An 18,825-nucleotide genomic window follows, 5' to 3' on the forward strand; every position below is an offset into this window, starting at 1 on the left:
AGACACCCCCAATAAAGGAGTGGTTCTGCAGGTGGTGACCACAGTCTCAGTTCCTATGCTTTCTGGCTGATGTTTTGGCCACTTTTTTTTTTTTTTTTAAATGTATTTTTTGGGGCTTTTTCATGTGGACAGGATAGTTGAAGAGAGACAGGAAACAGGGGGCAGAGAGAGGGGAATGACACGCAGTAAAGGGCTGTCCGATGCGGGACTTGAACCGGGGCCAGCTGCAGCGAGGACTGTAGCCTCTACACATGGGGCGCCTGCGTAACCCACTACGCTACCGACCACCCGTTTTGGCCACTTTTGAATGCTGGTGGTGCTTTCACTCTAGTGGTAGCATGATGAGCCTACAACCCACACAAGTGGCTCAGGTAGTGCAGCTCATCCAGGATGGCACATCAATGCGAGCTGTGGCAAGAAGGTTTGCTGTGTCAGTCAGTGTAGTGTCCAGAGCATGGAGGCGCTACCAGGAGACAGGCCAGTACATCAGGAGGCCGTAGGAGGGCAACAACCCAGCAGCAGGACCGCTACCTCTGCCTTTGTGGGTCAGTAGAAATAGTAGAAAGTGGGTCAGTAATGGTGTGGGGTGGCATTTCTTTGGGGGGCCCCTACAGCCCGCCATGTGCTCGCCAGAGGTAGCCTGACTACCATTATGTACCGAGATGAGATCCTCAGACCCATTGTGAGACCATATGCTGGTGAGGTTGGCCCTGGGTTCCTCCTAATGCAAGACAACTCTAGACCTCATGTGGCTGGAGTGTGTCAGCAGTTCCTGCAAGACGAAGCCACGTTGCACCACAGACTGTCCAGGAGTTGGCGGATGCTTTAGTCCAGGTCTAGGAGGACATCCCTCAGGAGACCATCTGCCACCCCATCAGGAGCATGCCCAGGCGTTGTAGGGAGGTCATACAGGCACGTGGAGGCCACACACACTACTGAGCCTCATTTTGACTTGTTTTAAGGACATTACATCAAAGTTGAATCAGCCTGTAGTGTTTTTCCACTTTAATTTTGAGTGACTCCAAATCCAGACCTCCATGGGTTAATAAATTTGATTTCCATTGATAATTTATTTTGTTGTCAGCACATTCAACTATGTAAAGGACAAAGTATTTAATAAGAATGTTTCATTCATTCAGATCTAGGATGTTATTTTTAGTGTTCCGTTTATTTATTTTTTGAGTAGTGTGTGTATATAACTTTCACCATCCTTTCACTATTAACACATTACTTTTAAGTACTTTTAAGTAGAAATGTAGAATGCAAGACTTACTTGTAAAAGGCCTTTTTCACAGCAGACCTTTTGACTCGTCAAAATAGGAAAAAAACAAGTATAGCTACATTAGCAATGGCTCTTTATTCAAGTGTACCAGTAGGCAATAGCAGGACTCTGAATCCAAAGCAGCTAAACTGAATTCAGCCATCTTTGATTCTAGTACTTACTATTCTGCTATTCCTACTGTGACATGTCAAAATGTCATCTGCGAAAAAGGTCAGTGGAGAATATTTTACAAAGTAAAAATTAACTTTTTTCCACCATTGGTCATGTTGCCCTACAGGCCCATTCTTTCCGCTGACTACACTGGCTGTATAGCAGTGGATCATAAATCATTTAGAAAGCTGGGCCCAAACGGTAGTTTTTGCTTTAAAAAAAAAAAAAAAATCTTGCTTTTTGATGATCATCTATTTCTGTTATTATCTGAAGAATACAATAAAATACTTCTGACAGTGATATCTGATTAAATATTGTATTTTTTCCCCCGCAAAAAAACCCAGAAAATTCTGCATCAATAAAACATTGGAGTAGTAAAGAACGTTTTTTTAATTCATTAAATACAAAAAAGTCCAGAACAGTGATGACTAAAATAGAATAGAAAAGGCACAATTATTTACTTGAAAATCACACTGTGCCATGAAAAATAAAACTGTCTCCTTTCTTCTACTGTGGCTGAAAAATAGATGGTCATCTTCCTGACATGATTCCAATGTGTTCTACACTCGAGAGATCCCGTGGCAGTATAATGGCTTGGCATGAGGAGCAGTGTTGAGGTCAACTTTTCCCTGTAGCATCAAAATGAAGGCCTGCAGAACAAGAAAGTCAAAGACAAATAAAAACAGATTAGGCTGATGATTGGATATGAATGAACTGGAGTGGGTTTGGTTTTATTGGGTTTGCAGACTCACCAATGAATGCAGTGGTTTCACAAGAAGGAGCAGACCTTCTGCGGCCTGAAAGGGTTGGTGCTGGAGGACACGCCGGTGAGCAGAGGGTCCTGCAAGGCGTTCTGCATGCAAAACTGCTGAAGGTCAGCAGCTGCCTGGGAGACCTGGTGACAAAAGCAGAGCCAAAATGTATTTAAAGTCTTATATCTTTAATGATGTTTTTCATGTTGAATCTCGACCTGAAAAGTAATTTAAGCAGTCAGCTAAATGAAGTGGCATTAAAAATACAATGTTTGCTTCAAAATGTAGTGTAATAAAAGGAATGAAGTTACATAAAATGGAAATACTAAAGTAAAGTGCACATACCTCAAAATTGTACTTGAGTAAATGTACTTAGTTACATATCACCACTGTCTACAGAGATACTGTTTTGCTAACATTGATTATTTTAAAAAAATGGCTTTCCCTTGTGGTTATTCAACATAAACTATTTGTCTCTTGAATTATCACAAAACATGCTATATCCTAATATGTATCGTTATCAAGCTATGACCAGTATCAGATAGAAAAATGTTGGCCATAAGCCATCCTTGAACCAAGAGGAAATATAAATTATTGCAGGTTTTACTTAGTACTTTCTGAATTGCAGAAAGTCCTGCTGGACTCATGTAACGTTCAAACTAAGGCTGGGCGATTGAGAAAATAAATATTAATAAGGTATTTGATAAAATATCGTAAGTGGTAGAGTAGACATTTGGTGCTTTCACTTTTTTTTTTTTTTTTAACACAATGAGGTTCTTGATAATTATCACTAATGTGAATAATATTACTAAGTGGGTTAAGGCAAATAACAGAATGGTCTAATAAGTTCAGAAAATTACATCACTTTTCTGTAATGCAACCTATTAAACCAGGAAAGACAACACTTATGTCGAATTACGAATCACTTGGTTCATTTTGTTTCGTCCATGGGTTCTCATGTTAGTTTGCTTTATAACTTAATTGTGTAAAATAAGTATCTACAATACATGTACCATCAGGTGAAAATGATGAGAAAAAAATTTACCTTTGAAAGAGAATAAAGGGTTATTCATCAGGTTAATGTTCAAGTCGGTTAAGTTACAATTTTACTTATTAAGTTAGGTTATAACTCAGGTTTGGTAATATTAAGTTATTACACAATGCTGACTGTCACAAGTTAGAGGTGTCGACGGTATCTTAACAGTACATCATTAACCCTCCTGGGTATGAGCCTATTTTTGGCCGTTTTTGAATATTTCAGATTTCGCCCTTCACGTACCACATAAAAAAATGTTTACTTTACCCATATTTGGTATCCATTTTTTCTTCACCTATATAATCTGACAATTATTTTCTCACTTTAACCTACTTCATCAACATATTGAGCCCAAAAATCATGAAATCCGAGTTGAAAAATTATACTATTTACGACAATAAAAACCACAAACATGCGCAATGAACTGTTTTGGAACATGAAAATGTAAATATAGGATGCAAATATTAGCATAAAAAGCTAAAAATTAAATATAATAAAACTATATACAAAAAAGTACCATAAAAACATGTATATTTGTATGCTTTTTTTCCTTGCTAGCCGCAACTCTTCAAAAACAAACGATGTGCAAAACTACACAGAGAGCGACAACAAGGCTCAAATATTTCTGTACCATCAAATTAAAACCATCATATCTTTGGTTTTACATGACCTAGGGACGTCAAATAAAAACTGGGAGAAAATTTCAATTCTGTTCTTTGGGGTGAAGTTGGTAGCAGCACTCCATGTGATCTACTTTTTATGTTAAACGCCACATGATCTGATCAGGACGGCGCGATCATAGACCCCAGAGAGTTAACAACACTTCCCCCCCAGTCCAAGCTACGCCCTGTGACGCCTGTTGACTAGCGGCTAACTTAGCGGCTAACAGCAGCTAGCATTGTTAGCGGATCGGGGTAACGGTTGATATTTCCCCCTCCGGTATTTGGCGGAAAAACAAAAAGCACACAATTTACCTTCACTCTGCTTAAGCTCGCTTCGAAACGGAGCTGCTGTACGACTTTTTTCATGGCTACAAGGTTGGAGGAACTCGACATTCTCGATGTGTATTTTCTGTGGAAGAATAAACGCTGGGCGGAAGGTGGGATTCTGGGCTGGATGCTGAGACAAAAGCAAAGATGATCACATCCGGATTCCGGTTGTACAAACTTGTGACTGTAGCTGCCATTTAAACACACCAGAGGGCGCTAAAGCACAGACTAAAACCTTTCATTAAAAATATCTTTATTGTGCTGTTAGAGCAGATCATTATTAATCTTATGTCAATAAAATCACAATTTACACATCTACAATATGTAAACATTAAATTTACTTACTAAATAAAGTAAAACTTAAACATTTAATTTAATCCACAAGTAAAAAAGAAAACAAAAGATTTCTTACTCAATAAATCACTACTAGACACCCTCCTTTGAATATAGCTTGAAAATCTGATTTGTCAGTGAGGATTTGCTTGTAAAGGAAAGGAATGAGCAATGGCAGACTCATTAAAGTGCTTTCTTGTTTGATCAGCTTTGGTGCATGTCCATAACAAAGATGTTTTTAAAAACCCTAATAAAAGCAGTGTTCATCCGTGGTGATGGCATTCAGCCATAAATTTATGATATAGTCCCCCCAAAAAAAAAAAATCACACACAAAAAAAAGGCACTTGGAGGTTCTTCAGGTGAGGCTATTCTCATCTTCACCCAAAGAGAAGATACTCAAGTCTCCACATCGAACTCTGTTTTTGGATTTGGCCCGAATATCGCCATCTTCAATGGTGCTGGACTCTTGCCAGCGTCCCCGATTTGAGTGTCTGGAGAAACTAAAATAAAGAATAAATAAACAATAGGTAGGACATGGCAACAATAATACCAGCAACATGGTCTTATACTCAAAGGATACATTTGTTTCTGTTTTCTGTTTCTGTGATCTTGACAAGTTATTCAATACTGGATGATATATTTTGACAAATTATGTATACAGAAAAAGACAATAACAGAATGAAACATAGTAATACATTTTTTTTAAATAACAGAAAAAAAAAAACCTCATCGCAAATAAAAGAAAGGTAAAAAGTAAAAGTGTAGGCTGTCGATTATAGATTTGTAAAAAAACAAAACAAAAAATAAACAAACGTATTAATAGAGCGTGGCTAATTCAGATTATTTTATCCAGTCTTTTGTCTTTGATCCAGCTAGTTGAGTGTGCAGCTTTCTATCAAAGTAAAATAAGTCATTTGGTGAGTAAGGTAAATGGGATAAAGTTTGAAGGTTAAATTTTCCCATCCTAACACGGCACCTAATTAAATTCCAGCACTGAAAACATGCATAGGAAACACAAATAATGGTAAATAAGTGACTGAATAGTACCTGCTATCTGGAATGAGGCGGAGTGTGCGGTAAAGTTCGGTTGTGGATGGCACAGCAGCACTTTGTGTAGGTTTAGGAGTGGAGAAGGTGGCGTAGGTTGAAGATTTGACCAGCTGAGCATTTGTGGAAGACATCCTCATCTCTGGCTCACTTCCTGAAATGATACAGATATTCAAAGAAAAGAAGCTTATTGAAAACTTTTTTTTCAAACTAGCTTTATTTCTTTATTAGCAATTGATGAAAACCATCTCTACCCTTAAAAGTCAAATCACTGTTATGTCATATTTCGACTGCACGATACAACAAAGCTCTACCTAACTCGATCCATTTGTTTTTTTCCATAATATATTGCATCTTCCTCTCTTATCTGCAATTTTAAATATAAGGCCTACTTACGGATTGATAAGGCACTCTGCCCGTCAGACGAGGAACATCTCCGACGGTCTGTGAAGGGAGTCATGTTCAAAAACTGATTTTTGAGCCAAGAAGCACGGTCCTCTTCAAAGGCCTTTTTCTGTAGAGTACAATAAGATTAAAAAGGGAATGCCATGCATATACAATACCCACAGTGTGTTGAATAAAATCGTGGTACAGAGAACTTGGGTACCTCTCGCCCCAGGCGAATAGCAGCTTCTGTGAAGTTCTTTCTCTCCCTCTCAAAGTTTCTCTTCTGCTCCTCGAAGAGTCTCCACTCCTCTTTGAGGCGCTCCTTCTCCTCCAGTGTGTAGCAGTCATTCAGAAGAGCTGCTGTCTCATCATCAAACGATGTGTTGAGTTGTTGCTAGACAGACAGAAACAGACTGATGTTTTAGTCATTTTTGACCAAATTATTCTTTATAACTTCCAAATAATATACAACATGCATTATATATCTTTTTTTTTTATATATATAACTCTGCTTGGCAAACTGACCATCTCTGCTCTTATATAAACAAGCAGAAGCTGACCTGGAGGAGCTGTTGCTGTGCATGAATGAACTCTTTGCACTGCTGTACTTCACGCCTCATCCTCTCCATCTCATCCTCGTGGGTCTCCCTCGGTATCACCTCTTTATTGGACTCCAGCTGGTTCTGCACTTGAGAGGCTTGACAAACAAACACATACAGCAGCAGATGATCATCTTAATGTCCGTTTAGTTATTGGATGTCTGTAACAATTATAGTTAACGAAAACTAACGAAATAACGAAAACTAGAATTGAAAAAACATATTCGTTAACTGAAATAAAAATAAAAACTAGAGTTTTAAAAAAAACGATAACTAACTGAAACTGTATTGCGTGGTTACAAAACTAACTAAAATTATAGTGAAAATGTCCTTAGTTTCGTTTTTGTCAACTTTTTTCATACATAATTCAGTGTTTCTATTTGAACATGCAACACATGGTAAATATGTTTACTGAGACTGGGATGACTACACTCGAACCAAAATTCAAAACACCCAGAACTGTAAGAGTTAATAACCTTACTGGGGCTGAGATGGATAAATCCAAGGAAATAAAGGCAAAATTTATTATGACCACTTTAATCTCGCACCCAACACATAGCCCATTACAAAAAAACTAAAACTAACACTAAAACTAATAAAAACTAAACTAAAACTAAGCATTTTCAAAAACTAAAAACTAAACTAAAACAAGAAAACTCACTCTAAAAACTAACTAAAACTAACTGAATTTGAAAACAAAAATTCACAACGAAATTAAAACTAAAGCTAATGAAAAATCCAAAACTATTATAACCTTGGTCTGTAACAGCTACACATTTCTTCCAAAATTCAAATTTTAATATCAGATCGTCCAGAAACCTGGGGTTTTTGCTGGAAGGGATTACTTTTACCCATGTTTCCTACATTATTTAAATTTTTGGCCACATTTTATATGAACATCGGACGCTGTAACATTACTTATATGACAACAAATATAGAAAAGCATAATAAGGTCTCTGTTGGACAAATTTATAAAACTACAAGAACTTCAGTTACTTTTTCAGTATTTCAGGGTATGTGACAGGGCTTTTTTATGTACCTTGGCTGTCTAACTTCTCCATGTGGTTCCTCAGTTTCCTCCACTGCTGGCGGATGCTGTTGGTGAGCTGCTCCCTGGCATGCTCACAGGATTGGTCCAGAGTTTCCCTGCTCGAGTCTCCCACCTTCTCCTCGCCGTCTGAATCAGCCTGAGCAAAACAGCAAAAACAAATGTTTTATAACAGTAAACATATACTCAAGTTTCTTTCCTTTGCATAGGTACCATGAGAGGAAAAAATACCTGCTCTTGACTGTCATCAGCAGCGGCTCCTCTGGTAGAGGGCCGCCGTGGACTCAGGATGTGTATCATCTCCTTCTTCATCTGCTGAAGGACTTTCTTGAGCTCAGCGTTTTCCAGCATCAAGGACCTCTGACTCGCCTCATAGTCATTGAGCAAGGACTTGTACATCTCACCCTCATGGCTGCGGAGAGCAATTTACAATGCAGTTATCCCATTAACGATTACACATTCTGCAAATACAGTGACGAGAGGGCTTTCATGATACCTGGCTGTTGCTTTTGCAGTTTTCCAGTGGCTCCTTTTTCCATCCGACCGTCCCAAGCAATTCAGTACATCGATAGCTAGTTGGAACCATAGGAAGCAAAAATCTAATTACCCTGTCATGAAATACCAAGACTCAAGAGTAATTTAGAGCCTATAAACTCTTGCTGAAGACTTGCATATTTACCTAGTTTCTTATCCTTTCTGTCAACCAGCAGCTGGCTGAGGCGTTCCTTAAGCTTTGCAGCCTCTCTCTCTTTTCTCTTGGCATCATGACTGTACTGAGAGGCACGGCTGGCAATGATACTCTGGAGCTTCTGAACCTGTCCAGGATGATTGAGTCAGGAGTTTGGCAGGCTTGAGCATGCTGTTTGTACTTGCACATTTTGTAAAATGGATAGCATGTTCCTTATAAGATACAGCAAAAGCATACCTCATCTTTCTCTGTTTTCAAGCAGCTCTGCAAAGTCTTAATTTTGAGTTGCAGCTGCCTCTCGGTCTCATGTAGACCTGATTTCTCCCTTATGGACAGTTCCAATTGATCCTAGAAAGAAATGCATATAACTCTTATTATGAGCACAGTGAGGTGGCAATAATTTTCACAAGCAATTAGGGCAGGGTTGAAGCTACAAGAATGGATTACCCATCCTAAAATGATGTGCTGTCTGAGGACATAGGAGTGCTGTTATCTGCAGCAGTCCTTTGTCTACACATATTATTGTGATAATTATTGTGACAAATAACCTTCAATTCCTTACTGGTATGTTTGAATGAGGTATTTTTAGCCGAACAAGCAGAGACAACATTACAATATTCTTCCTGTATACAGACTCGTAGGTTTCTTTTCTGCCCTCAAGTGGCCAGAAATCTGTATCTGTGCTTTATAGACTCAGATTGTAGTCTGTGGGTACACAGAGCCAGATCCAAAGAGGAATAAAAGAAAGCCCAGTCTTAAATTGAAACTGGACTGAGGCAGACACAACCCTGAGAGATGGCGCTGTCATACATGCCTTGAGTCTGGAATTGTTCATCTGTATGTGGTCCAAGGTGCTGGACTTCTTCAGCTGGTCTTTCTCAAGCTCATCTAAACTGCACATATCACGTCGGTGAATCTGCAGTAGCTCATACATGGCATTTAGAGCTGGCACTGGGTTCAGGCCGGCTCCCCCTGGTGAGCTGGCCTCGATACATGTGGAGGAGAGGCCCAGCGTGTCCAGCTCCTGTGAAAGAAAATGGAATTGTGTCACAGTTGTGGTGAATGATCTTTACAGAAATTAAAGTGCAAATTATAAACGACAATAACAAGCATTTATCAGGGTATTTGTTTACCTGATTGATGTATGAAATGCACTGAGGAATATTATCCTCTGTGCAAAAGGCACTTATCATATTGTAGGAGCTTTTGGACAGGGGCATTGACACAAGGTTGTTCTGTCTTGAGGGGGACATTGTCACAAGTGATATGCTGGAGATCTCATAGTTTCCTGATAACAGAACAGAGACAAGGAAAATAAGGCAAGTCCCATTACATCCACTGTACGTTCTCATACTGAGGCTTGAAATAGATTGCTGCTCAAAATGAGAACAAAAATATGGGTCACCTCTAGCAGAAACCAAAAATAAAGCAAAGCTCATGAGCCTTTCTATTCTTGATTTAGTCTACCAAATACGTCCCAACCATTAGCAGAGAAACTTACCCATAGACGTCCCTATTGGCACACTTGTCCACCACTCTCCCATATCACCGACACATCAGGACACAGGGATGTGAGGTCATGAGTTGCCAACCGGGAGGTGGATTAGCAGTCAGGCTGTGGATCACAGGCTCCCACTGGAAGTGAACCCTGCAATGGAGCATCAAGCCATGAGATAGACCAGCAGTAGATAATCTGGGCTGCAGCTTCACCCACACAGGATTAACTGTGTCTAATGTGTGCCAGTTGGGTTTAGATTGGGGTTTAAGAGAGCCCTCCTATTGGCCACTGGCAACTAAGTTGCAGGGTGGTAAGATGATCTCTGCATAAAGCCAAAAGATTTACAAGGATAAAAATGACAGACTCCATTGCAAGAGGGCCCAAATCTGAAAATGCACGTGTATTATTTTACTTTTGTGCCTCTGGGACCATAGTATGATCGTGACATGCTCTGGTGAAACAAGCTGAACCAGATATCTACCACTCCCACAACTTGACAGTGTACTGTAATGTTCTAGTGTGAGTCTTCAGGGGTTGTCAAGCACATTGTGTTGTACAAAAGGGAGTCGTGTTTAGTAATGCAACAGTAAACACTTGATGGCACCAGGTTTGTGAAAACACACGTTAACTACCAGCCATTAGAAGTGCCTAGTTTTCTGTGTAAATGTGCTGGGTTAGGTTACTGGCAATGTAGTTATCGAACAAACCAGAACACAGGCACAAACTCTTATCTAAAGTTACACTGAGGCGCAGAGTGGCATGCATGCGTCGGCTTTTTTTTAGTGGTTTTACCTCAATGTTATAATTATATTTAAAAATGTCGTCATACGTCAACACTAAACGTGACGGTTAAGTCAGTGAACGCTAGACGTTACAAAGTAATGTTTGGAACGTTCGCTAACAGTAACCTTAGCAGGTCTGCTAACGTTAAACCCTTGTGTTTTCGTTACACGTTTATAATTTACCAACTTTACAGTCAAATAGTTGACGAGTTTACTTCAGCGCATGTCACGTCACGTAGCGTAGCCCAAAGGTCCTGCCTTGATACGTTAATTTAATGTTAATTGAACCGTTTAATCAAAACTTACAAACACGCAGTTTACTAGCGTTAATTGCTAACGTTACCGACGCCGTTTGCTAACCTGGATAAAAGCTGTATGCTAAGTTAAACATACTCACGGGTGCGGTGTGAAATGTGGCAACTCAATCCAAGTTCGGTGGAATGAAGAAAAATCGCCTTCATGGAAAACACCAGCAGCTCCTGTGCAGAGTTTAGTCGTCACCTTGTCGGCAGCAAAAACAAACAAGTGTCACCTATTCGAATGTGAACGCAGTGATGCCAGGCAGAGAGTAAGCAGACAGGCTCAGGCTGCTGCTGCTGCTGAGTCTGTTTTTTGAAGTCTATTCCTGCTCTGCCTGCAAACCAAACGTCATTGTTATTGGAGGCAGGGTTGTTAAGCAACCAGTATGTGAGCCGTGCATTGGATATGAACATGTGCAGGGGGCGATTATGCAAATGAGAAATGCTGTCAGGTGTCATGAAGCACTCTGCATAGTCACCCCTGTGGCTGCAAGAGGTAAGTGTCATCTATGATGCCACAGAATCATAACAATACATCTAATGGCATGATAAATAAATAAAAATCGTATTAACAGACCAGGATGTGGTTAAACTTAACATAATATGGAGCCTTTTCATACACTGGGATACTTAAGCTTTCTCCATTGTTGTCAATGAAAATATTGTCAGGTAAGACTCATGCAGTATAATTCAAGATTTATTAATTTAGTTATATCTTCGTTTCTCCCCAAACACATGCATTTTCACTCAAACTATATCTTGCTTGGACTTGTTATTAAACTCTTTCCACATTTACTTAAATCCATCAAGAATGTACTCAGCAAGTGAAGTATTTATTTTAATTGGCAAAAAAGATCGATTTGGTCAAGCCTTCAATAATACAGTGTAGAAATCTAAATCCACACAAAGCACAACCACCAAACAACCCATACAGTTAATTTAACAATACAGTTTACATACAGAAAATATGCAGGGGAAAAGTACACAGTACAACAATATAATACAAAAGAGGAAAAGCAACTACACACAATGATGTGGTCTTTCTGGCATACAATGAATTTTATAGTACATTCAGGGCAAGTTAGATTTTAAAATGAGTTTATTTACTTTCACTTCTTAATTTTAATTTAAGTAGGATAAGTAGCATAATATAGTAGCTTGCTGTTGTGCATTCAGGAGTAAATTCCTCTTCAGGTGATTTCTCTTGTTTTAATGCATCACTGAACTTAAGAGGAATTGCTTGGAAGTGTATAGTCATATTTATAGAGTGATGGCCACAAAACTAACTGGTCCTGGCATATTAGGTGATATTTCTGCATTCTCATCATGTAGCAGTGTAACTCAGTGCACTATGCAGCTCTTGATATGCCAACTCTTTCATCACACCTGGCAAAGGTAAAAAAGTTCAATCTTATCAGTTTATTTAGGGCTAGAGGTGCCTGCTAGGGACTGAGAAGCATTCTGTAGCTCCATCCTGTACTAAAAGTAGGTGGACCAGGGAGCAAAGTGATTTCCACTGAACATTGAGTGAAGGGTTGCTGATTTGCCTAAAAAAAGAATCTAGAGAAAAGAAAAATGAACATTTAAAACAGCCCAACAATCACAAAAATCACCCCACTGAACCAACTGATTTGAATGCATGTCTGGGGGCTCTAGACCCCGCTCACAGCATCAGTTTGTGACTCAACACAGTGTCTAATGCTACCTATACATCAGAAGACCGGAAAACTATAGGCTCACACCTGCTGAAATCTAAAGACAAGTGTTTGGAGTTTTTAGTCACAGCCTAGTGGGAAAAAAATTTAAAGGAAAATTTTGAAATGAATTCATGATATTAATTTATGTCCTATTTAATTATAATTTGTTTAATTGAATAATCATCAGCTCTATCAACTTTCATTTAGTTAATCATACATTAATCATTGAATATTTATTACTTATTTATGTATACATTTCTTGATAAATTTTAACTGGGTCTCCTTACTGTTCTCTTTACTAAGAAACAGCGCCCCCCCAAAATCTAGCTTGTGGCTGTAAATATATGACATCACTATATTTTTATTTAGGACTGAGCTTACTAGCATTATTGTGATGTTACTTTTTCCTGTCGGAGTCGTTTTTACTGCCCGGTCTGGAACCGGGGACCTTTCCCCAGCTCATCTATTGGTCGTTGAATGTGTTACATCACTGCGACTTGCGATAATATGAAACACGTTTCATATGATCGCAAACCAAAGACTAGGAAAATACTGATATGAAACAGTGCAGATCACTACCTTAAACTTAACGATCAAGATGACGGGAGCACGCCGTGACTCCAGTAAAACTCCCAGATTTACTAAAGACTTTCAGTTTTTAGTCCCGGACTGTGAAAATCTACACATTCATATTGCAACTGTTGGCAAGGTACTTACCACGGGGAGATCTATCGCAGACCCCAATAGCAACCACCGCGTGTACACACTGATCACCAAGCACTACAACTTGCACAGTAAAGTAATAAACCTGCACATGAAAGTGACCACCACCCTTCAAATCTGCATGCAAGGAGGGCTATATATCCCCTGAGTACGCCCCGCTGGTTTTCCCACTGCCTGAGGAGAGCAAAACAAAAATGGTAGTGAAAATGTATTTTTTAGATTTTACTTGTGTCGCTAGTCTTAGAGCTCCAGAAGTACTGCTGGGAGTTCCCTTTGATGAGGCCATCGATATCTGGTCTCTGGGCTGCATCGCTGCCGAAATGTTCATTGGCATGGTTCTGTTCTCCGGTGCACATACATACAATATGGTAAGTATTACACTTCAAATACAACAAAATATAATAATGAGAGATAAGCCATATCCCAGTGCATTTTAGCATTGTTTTAAGCAATTATCTTGTAAAACATTGAAAATAAATACACTTTGAAGTCTGAGGGCATTTTCACACCTGAAAGTCCGAACCAAGGTCCGTGTTCTGTTACATTGTATACATTTGGTCCTGTTGGTTTTTCGTTTCACACTGCAAAAGGAATAACAGACTTTACAAGACAATTCTACTGGACATGTCATCTCCCTGTGTACTTCCGCTGCTCATTTTGTTTTGGTTACGCTGCGTTGTTAGGCCGGTGTTATAGCTATACTGGTTTCCACACCAACTGGTTTCCGTACGTGTGCGTGCGTCAACATCCGCAGGTGTCCCCCCCCTCTGTCAGCAGATTCGTCACATATTTATAAACATAATACCTGGCGTTTTATGAGTCGCATCTCCTATCTACTGTGGGGTTACATCATTGAATAAGTGAACACTGCATCACAGCTGCCTATAAAAAAGAAACGTTTGAAAATAAAATGTTTGCGAGATCGGTAAGAGCTGGATTCGAACTCACCTTAGCAAAATTAATTAGCACATTATCCATCAACTATACACATTAAGCCATTCATCTTCATTTACTCTCCGTGCCATCAATTGCATATCCTTCAAATTGCTTACGTCAGTGTCCAGGTAATATTTTGTTTGGGTCGATCTAAAAAAACTGGTTACCTTGAGCTGAACATAAAAAAATACCGAACATATTCATTAAGTTTCTCCCTCTCTCTCTCACTGCCTGTGTCTCGACCGAGGCTACTGTCATATTAACCACTTTATGAGCCCCATATTAAACATATTGTAACAAATAAATGCTTTTAAAAAGTGACGATCTAGAGGAGTCACGTAAGGGGAAACCTGGGAAATGGCCGCATCTTAGATAAGCTCCCGTCCTCCGCCGACAACTAATAACAATTAACTTACATACGCTCTCCATGGAAGTTTAATTAATGTCGTAAGTAGTTGATACTCCTACACAGTCAAAGCTACACAAAGTTACGTAGGTCCGAATCGCACAATTAACCAGGGAAAACGAAGTGTACAAACTTGCTTGACTTCAGCTGCTATACAAGCTAACCCTGTCAGCCACACCTGCAGCGAAGCTAGCCAAAAGAACAACATGGGGGATATCCTCACAGAAATTTCAAAGATGAGCTCGACTTTGAATAAAGTGGCGAGCGATGTGTCGATGATTAAGTCGGACACAACAGAACTCAAGAAAGCAGTGAATGCTTTACAAACACGGCTTGAAGAAGCGGAAAATCGTATTGCTGATGTGGAAAATAGCAACGCTAGCATGATCAATGATAACAAAGTCCATAGACAGAGAGTGGAGCAACTTTGGAGCCGTGTTGATGACCAAGAAAACCGAGGGAGGCATAAAAACATTAAACTGATTGGACTGAAAGAAGGAAAAGAAATGGGGAATGCAATGAATGACTACATAAGGAAAATACTGAACGAAGGATTGGAGGTACTGGGAGACGAATATGAGATTGAGAGGAGCCACAGAAGTGGGAGACCCAGGCCAGGTGACAACCAACCACCGCGGGTGATACTGGTGAGCTACATGGCTTGGCAGAAAGTTTTGACAGCAGCGAAAAAAGAGAGAGGGATACAATGGGAGGACTGCACTCTCTCAATCTACGAAGATATGACCAAGGAGCGATCCGACATACGAAGGCGGTTCTCCCTGATAATGAAAGCTCTGTGGGATCATCAGGTGAAACACACGCTGGCACACCCGGCAATTCTGAGGTTCACCTGGAAGGAGAAGAGACTGAGCTTTACCGACCCAAAAAAAGCTGAGGTCTTTGTTCGGGAAAACATTCAGAGCACGGAGAACGACTGACTGAATGACATGAATATGAGGGAGAATGGAACTTTATTTTGAATGCACAGCGGAGACGGAGACTCTGGGGCCCTGCTGTGACCGGACGGTTGGTGAGAGGAGGAGAAGGTACCATCTATAGGACCTACACGGACCGGAATCATATTGAGCCCTATTCTTAATACACTGTCATGTTCACTTTAAAGGCAGTGTTTTTTGAGTTACTATTATGTGGTATTATACATGTCCCTGTTCTGGGACACTGGTTTTGGAGGCATTTTCATTTTCATATTCATTTTCATATTTATTTTCATTTTCATGATGGCAGGAGTAAGGCATTAATATGTGTGGAAGTTGCGAGGTACAGTGTTATGGAAGAGGGTAAATTGAGACGAAGGTTTATACTCTTTGGAAGTAATGAGTAGGGGACATATCAATATATGTGGCGCAGTTTTAGGTGGCACTGCTCTCCCGACCACTCGAAACCTCGCTCTCTCATCCTCTCAGAAAACAAGTTGAAAGTCTCATTATTTTTATGTTTTTTCTCCAGTTGACTCTTTATGAAGTTGTCAGACCAGATTTCAATCAGGCATCTAATCTCCTCATCTCCTCATGTACTGCTGCGGCTCATTTTGTCATATATTTTGTTTTATCTGCTAGGGTAATTGTGTTTTGCTGTTACGGCTGATTAGCGTGACGTAACTTCCTGTACCGTAATTCGAGAGCAGAAGAAGAAAAAAACTTCCTGTCATTGATACGAAGGTCCGAACTATAAAAAAAGTTTTCACACTGAAAAAGGTTCGGACCTTGGTTCGTTTGGTCCGGACCGAGACCACCACTTTTGGTCGGACCAAACTTTGGTCCTTTGGTGTGGAACTCAAACATCTATTCATCACAATGAGGCACAATTAGGCCACCATCAGAGAGATAAGATCCCTTCAAACTCTGTGATTCATGTCTCCTAACCCCTAAAAAACCCCCAACAATATTTAGCTAATGTTAATCGTAACCCTAACAACCTCCAAACATTTAGCTACTTAGCTAATCTTTAAAAAAAGAAGAAATTTAGCTATTTAACTCATCTTAAGACTAACCCTAACCCCAACCCTAAACATTGAGCTATTTAAAAAAAAAATCAGCAATTTAGCTAAACTTAAAACTAACCTTAACACTAAAAACCAAAAAAAAAACATTTAGCTATTAGGCTAATCTTAAAACTAACCTTAACACTAAAAAACGACAACATTTAGCTATTTAGCTAATCTTAAAATTAACCCTGACCCTAAAAAAACATTTAGCTTTTTAGCTACATACAAAAAAGCATTTAGCTACTTAGCTAATCTTAAAACTAACCTTAACACTAAAACAACAACAAAAAACATTTAGCTATTAGGCTAATCTAAAAACTAACCTTAACTAAAAACATTTTTTTAGATATTTAGCTCATCTTAAAACTAACCCTAAAACTAACCTCTAGTGAATCCTAAATTTGACCTTTGACCTGATCCCAAAATAAAGGACAACCATAATACTTACCAAGAATATACTTAGGCTACCTGAAAACCAAATACAACCATAATACTTACCCAGAATATTAAATACCTGAAAAAAATATTTAAACCTAATCAAATGGACTCATTTACATAATCAGTAGTCATAATAATCACCTCTGTAAACCCCCCAAAAGCCCATATTGGATTACACCACTAGGTTCACCTTAAGACAGGAGAGACAAAACCTTTATTAAAAACAGAACAAGCTCAACCTGGAGAAGGTCCTTAACGGACCGAAAAGTTAAAAATCTTGTTCTCTCTTCATCTGGATTTGTATTCTTATTTGTTCATTAAAGGCTTTTTCTCCTCTTTTGAATTTATTTTTATTTCTTCACTTTTTTCCACTCATGGCCCAAAATGCGGGGAGAGAACCGGGAAGATGGCTAGATGGTGGTCTCCTACCGGTGTGATCACCACAGATGGCCCCGGGAGGAGAGGCCTAGAACCTGTTCTCCAGAGTACCACTCTCGCCACCGATACGGGTCCACAGGGCAATGCCCCAGCTACGCGTGGTCAAAAGCCACAGGCACCGGGACCAACGCTACCATCACATGTAGCATGGCTACAGGCCGCAATTTTTTGAATCGGGGCGCCACACGGCCCCCAAACCACCTGTAAATAGACACACGCAACTGACCAACATTGGTGAATCTGAGGGATCCCTACTTTGATCAGATGGAAAAGGAATTTGATACCTTGGTTGGGCTGTCACAAGCAGAGTGGCGAGACCCCTTCCAAATCCTCACCAACTGTGCAACCTGGGGAGGAAGCTCCAGTCTGAGACCCTGGAGCAGGTTGAGGCCCTGATGGTGGATCAGTTCAACACCGGCCTCATCACCCCCATCACCCCCTCAGCCCTCTCCGTAACTCGTATGCCTGGCAGCTCACCCCATATATACATAGACGCCGTATTGACTGCTGCCGCCCATTGGAGTGGCGTGCCTCTAGGGCGGCCATCTTGGAACACGGTCGGAAGAAGCGCCATCTTTGGAGGAATGGTGTTTCTAACAATATAAGTGATAATAAATTGCTCCGTTGTCAAGCTATTTTCACGTTTGTTTGTCAAACGTCAGACATGACAGACAGACAGGGATAGAATGGAAAGATTTATATATATATATATATATATATATATATATATAATATTGTAATTGTTATTACTATTCTTATCATAATTATGTTATTTTATGATTATTGTTGCTATTGCAATTATTATTATTATTATCATTATAATTATATTATTTTATTATTAGTTGTTATTATAATTACATCAATAATAATGAATGGACAGTTCATACATTTAATACCTACCTGGTCTGAGAAAGGAACAATACAGATCTCGGCAGGTAATAAAATATAGTCCCACCTATGCATATTGCATCCACATTGTAATTTTATTTCAGCACATATATTGAGCCATTTTCGATTGATAGTGTGAGTTACATTAATTTAATAACAAGGTAAGAGGATTCAGGGATGATGCATATAAAACAAATAAAACTGCGATAGGAATCAAAAGGTATTATCATCACTTATTTGACCGACTTTGATAAAAAACAAACCTGTAACAACCTGGTTATATATCGTCATTGATGAAGCACACAAAGACAAGCAGCAGATCTCCGTGGACAGGCTTAACTAGGCACAACACACCGGCATCTATTAATTCACAGATCTTCCGTCAGAAGCTCGTCTGCTGATA

The 18,825-nt window shown here is 39.5% G+C and overlaps 2 protein-coding genes across 3 annotated transcripts; both read right to left on the reverse strand.

Annotated features, from left to right (window-relative positions):
- Positions 1-1,804: 1,804 nt before the first annotated feature.
- Positions 1,805-4,357, reverse strand: LOC131980714 (guanine nucleotide-binding protein G(I)/G(S)/G(O) subunit gamma-5-like). Its single transcript, XM_059345001.1, has 3 exons — positions 4,195-4,357; positions 2,185-2,327; positions 1,805-2,082 (listed from the first exon to the last, which is right to left on the reverse strand). Exons 1-2 carry the CDS (start codon positions 4,273-4,275, stop codon positions 2,202-2,204), a joined length of 207 nt encoding a protein of 68 aa, XP_059200984.1. The 5' UTR covers positions 4,276-4,357; the 3' UTR covers positions 1,805-2,082; positions 2,185-2,201.
- An 88-nt stretch (positions 4,358-4,445) lies between these two features.
- Positions 4,446-11,300, reverse strand: ssx2ipa (synovial sarcoma, X breakpoint 2 interacting protein a). Of its 2 annotated transcripts, none has more exons than XM_059344999.1 (14): positions 10,990-11,300; positions 9,814-9,960; positions 9,446-9,600; positions 9,127-9,336; positions 8,550-8,660; positions 8,304-8,439; positions 8,121-8,223; positions 7,856-8,036; positions 7,616-7,763; positions 6,538-6,674; positions 6,198-6,371; positions 5,987-6,104; positions 5,591-5,744; positions 4,446-5,043 (listed from the first exon to the last, which is right to left on the reverse strand). In XM_059344999.1, exons 2-14 carry the CDS (start codon positions 9,854-9,856, stop codon positions 4,899-4,901), a joined length of 1,815 nt encoding a protein of 604 aa, XP_059200982.1. In that variant the 5' UTR covers positions 9,857-9,960; positions 10,990-11,300; the 3' UTR covers positions 4,446-4,898. The 2 variants fall into 2 exon arrangements, with proteins under 2 accessions (XP_059200982.1, XP_059200983.1); XM_059345000.1 differs by having other exon boundaries at positions 8,121-8,196; positions 10,990-11,298.
- Between the last annotated feature and the right edge of the window lie 7,525 nt (positions 11,301-18,825).

The sequence above is a fragment of the Centropristis striata genome, chromosome 11, assembly GCF_030273125.1.
Source record: "Centropristis striata isolate RG_2023a ecotype Rhode Island chromosome 11, C.striata_1.0, whole genome shotgun sequence".
In the NCBI taxonomy this organism is placed as follows: domain Eukaryota; kingdom Metazoa; phylum Chordata; class Actinopteri; order Perciformes; family Serranidae; genus Centropristis; species Centropristis striata.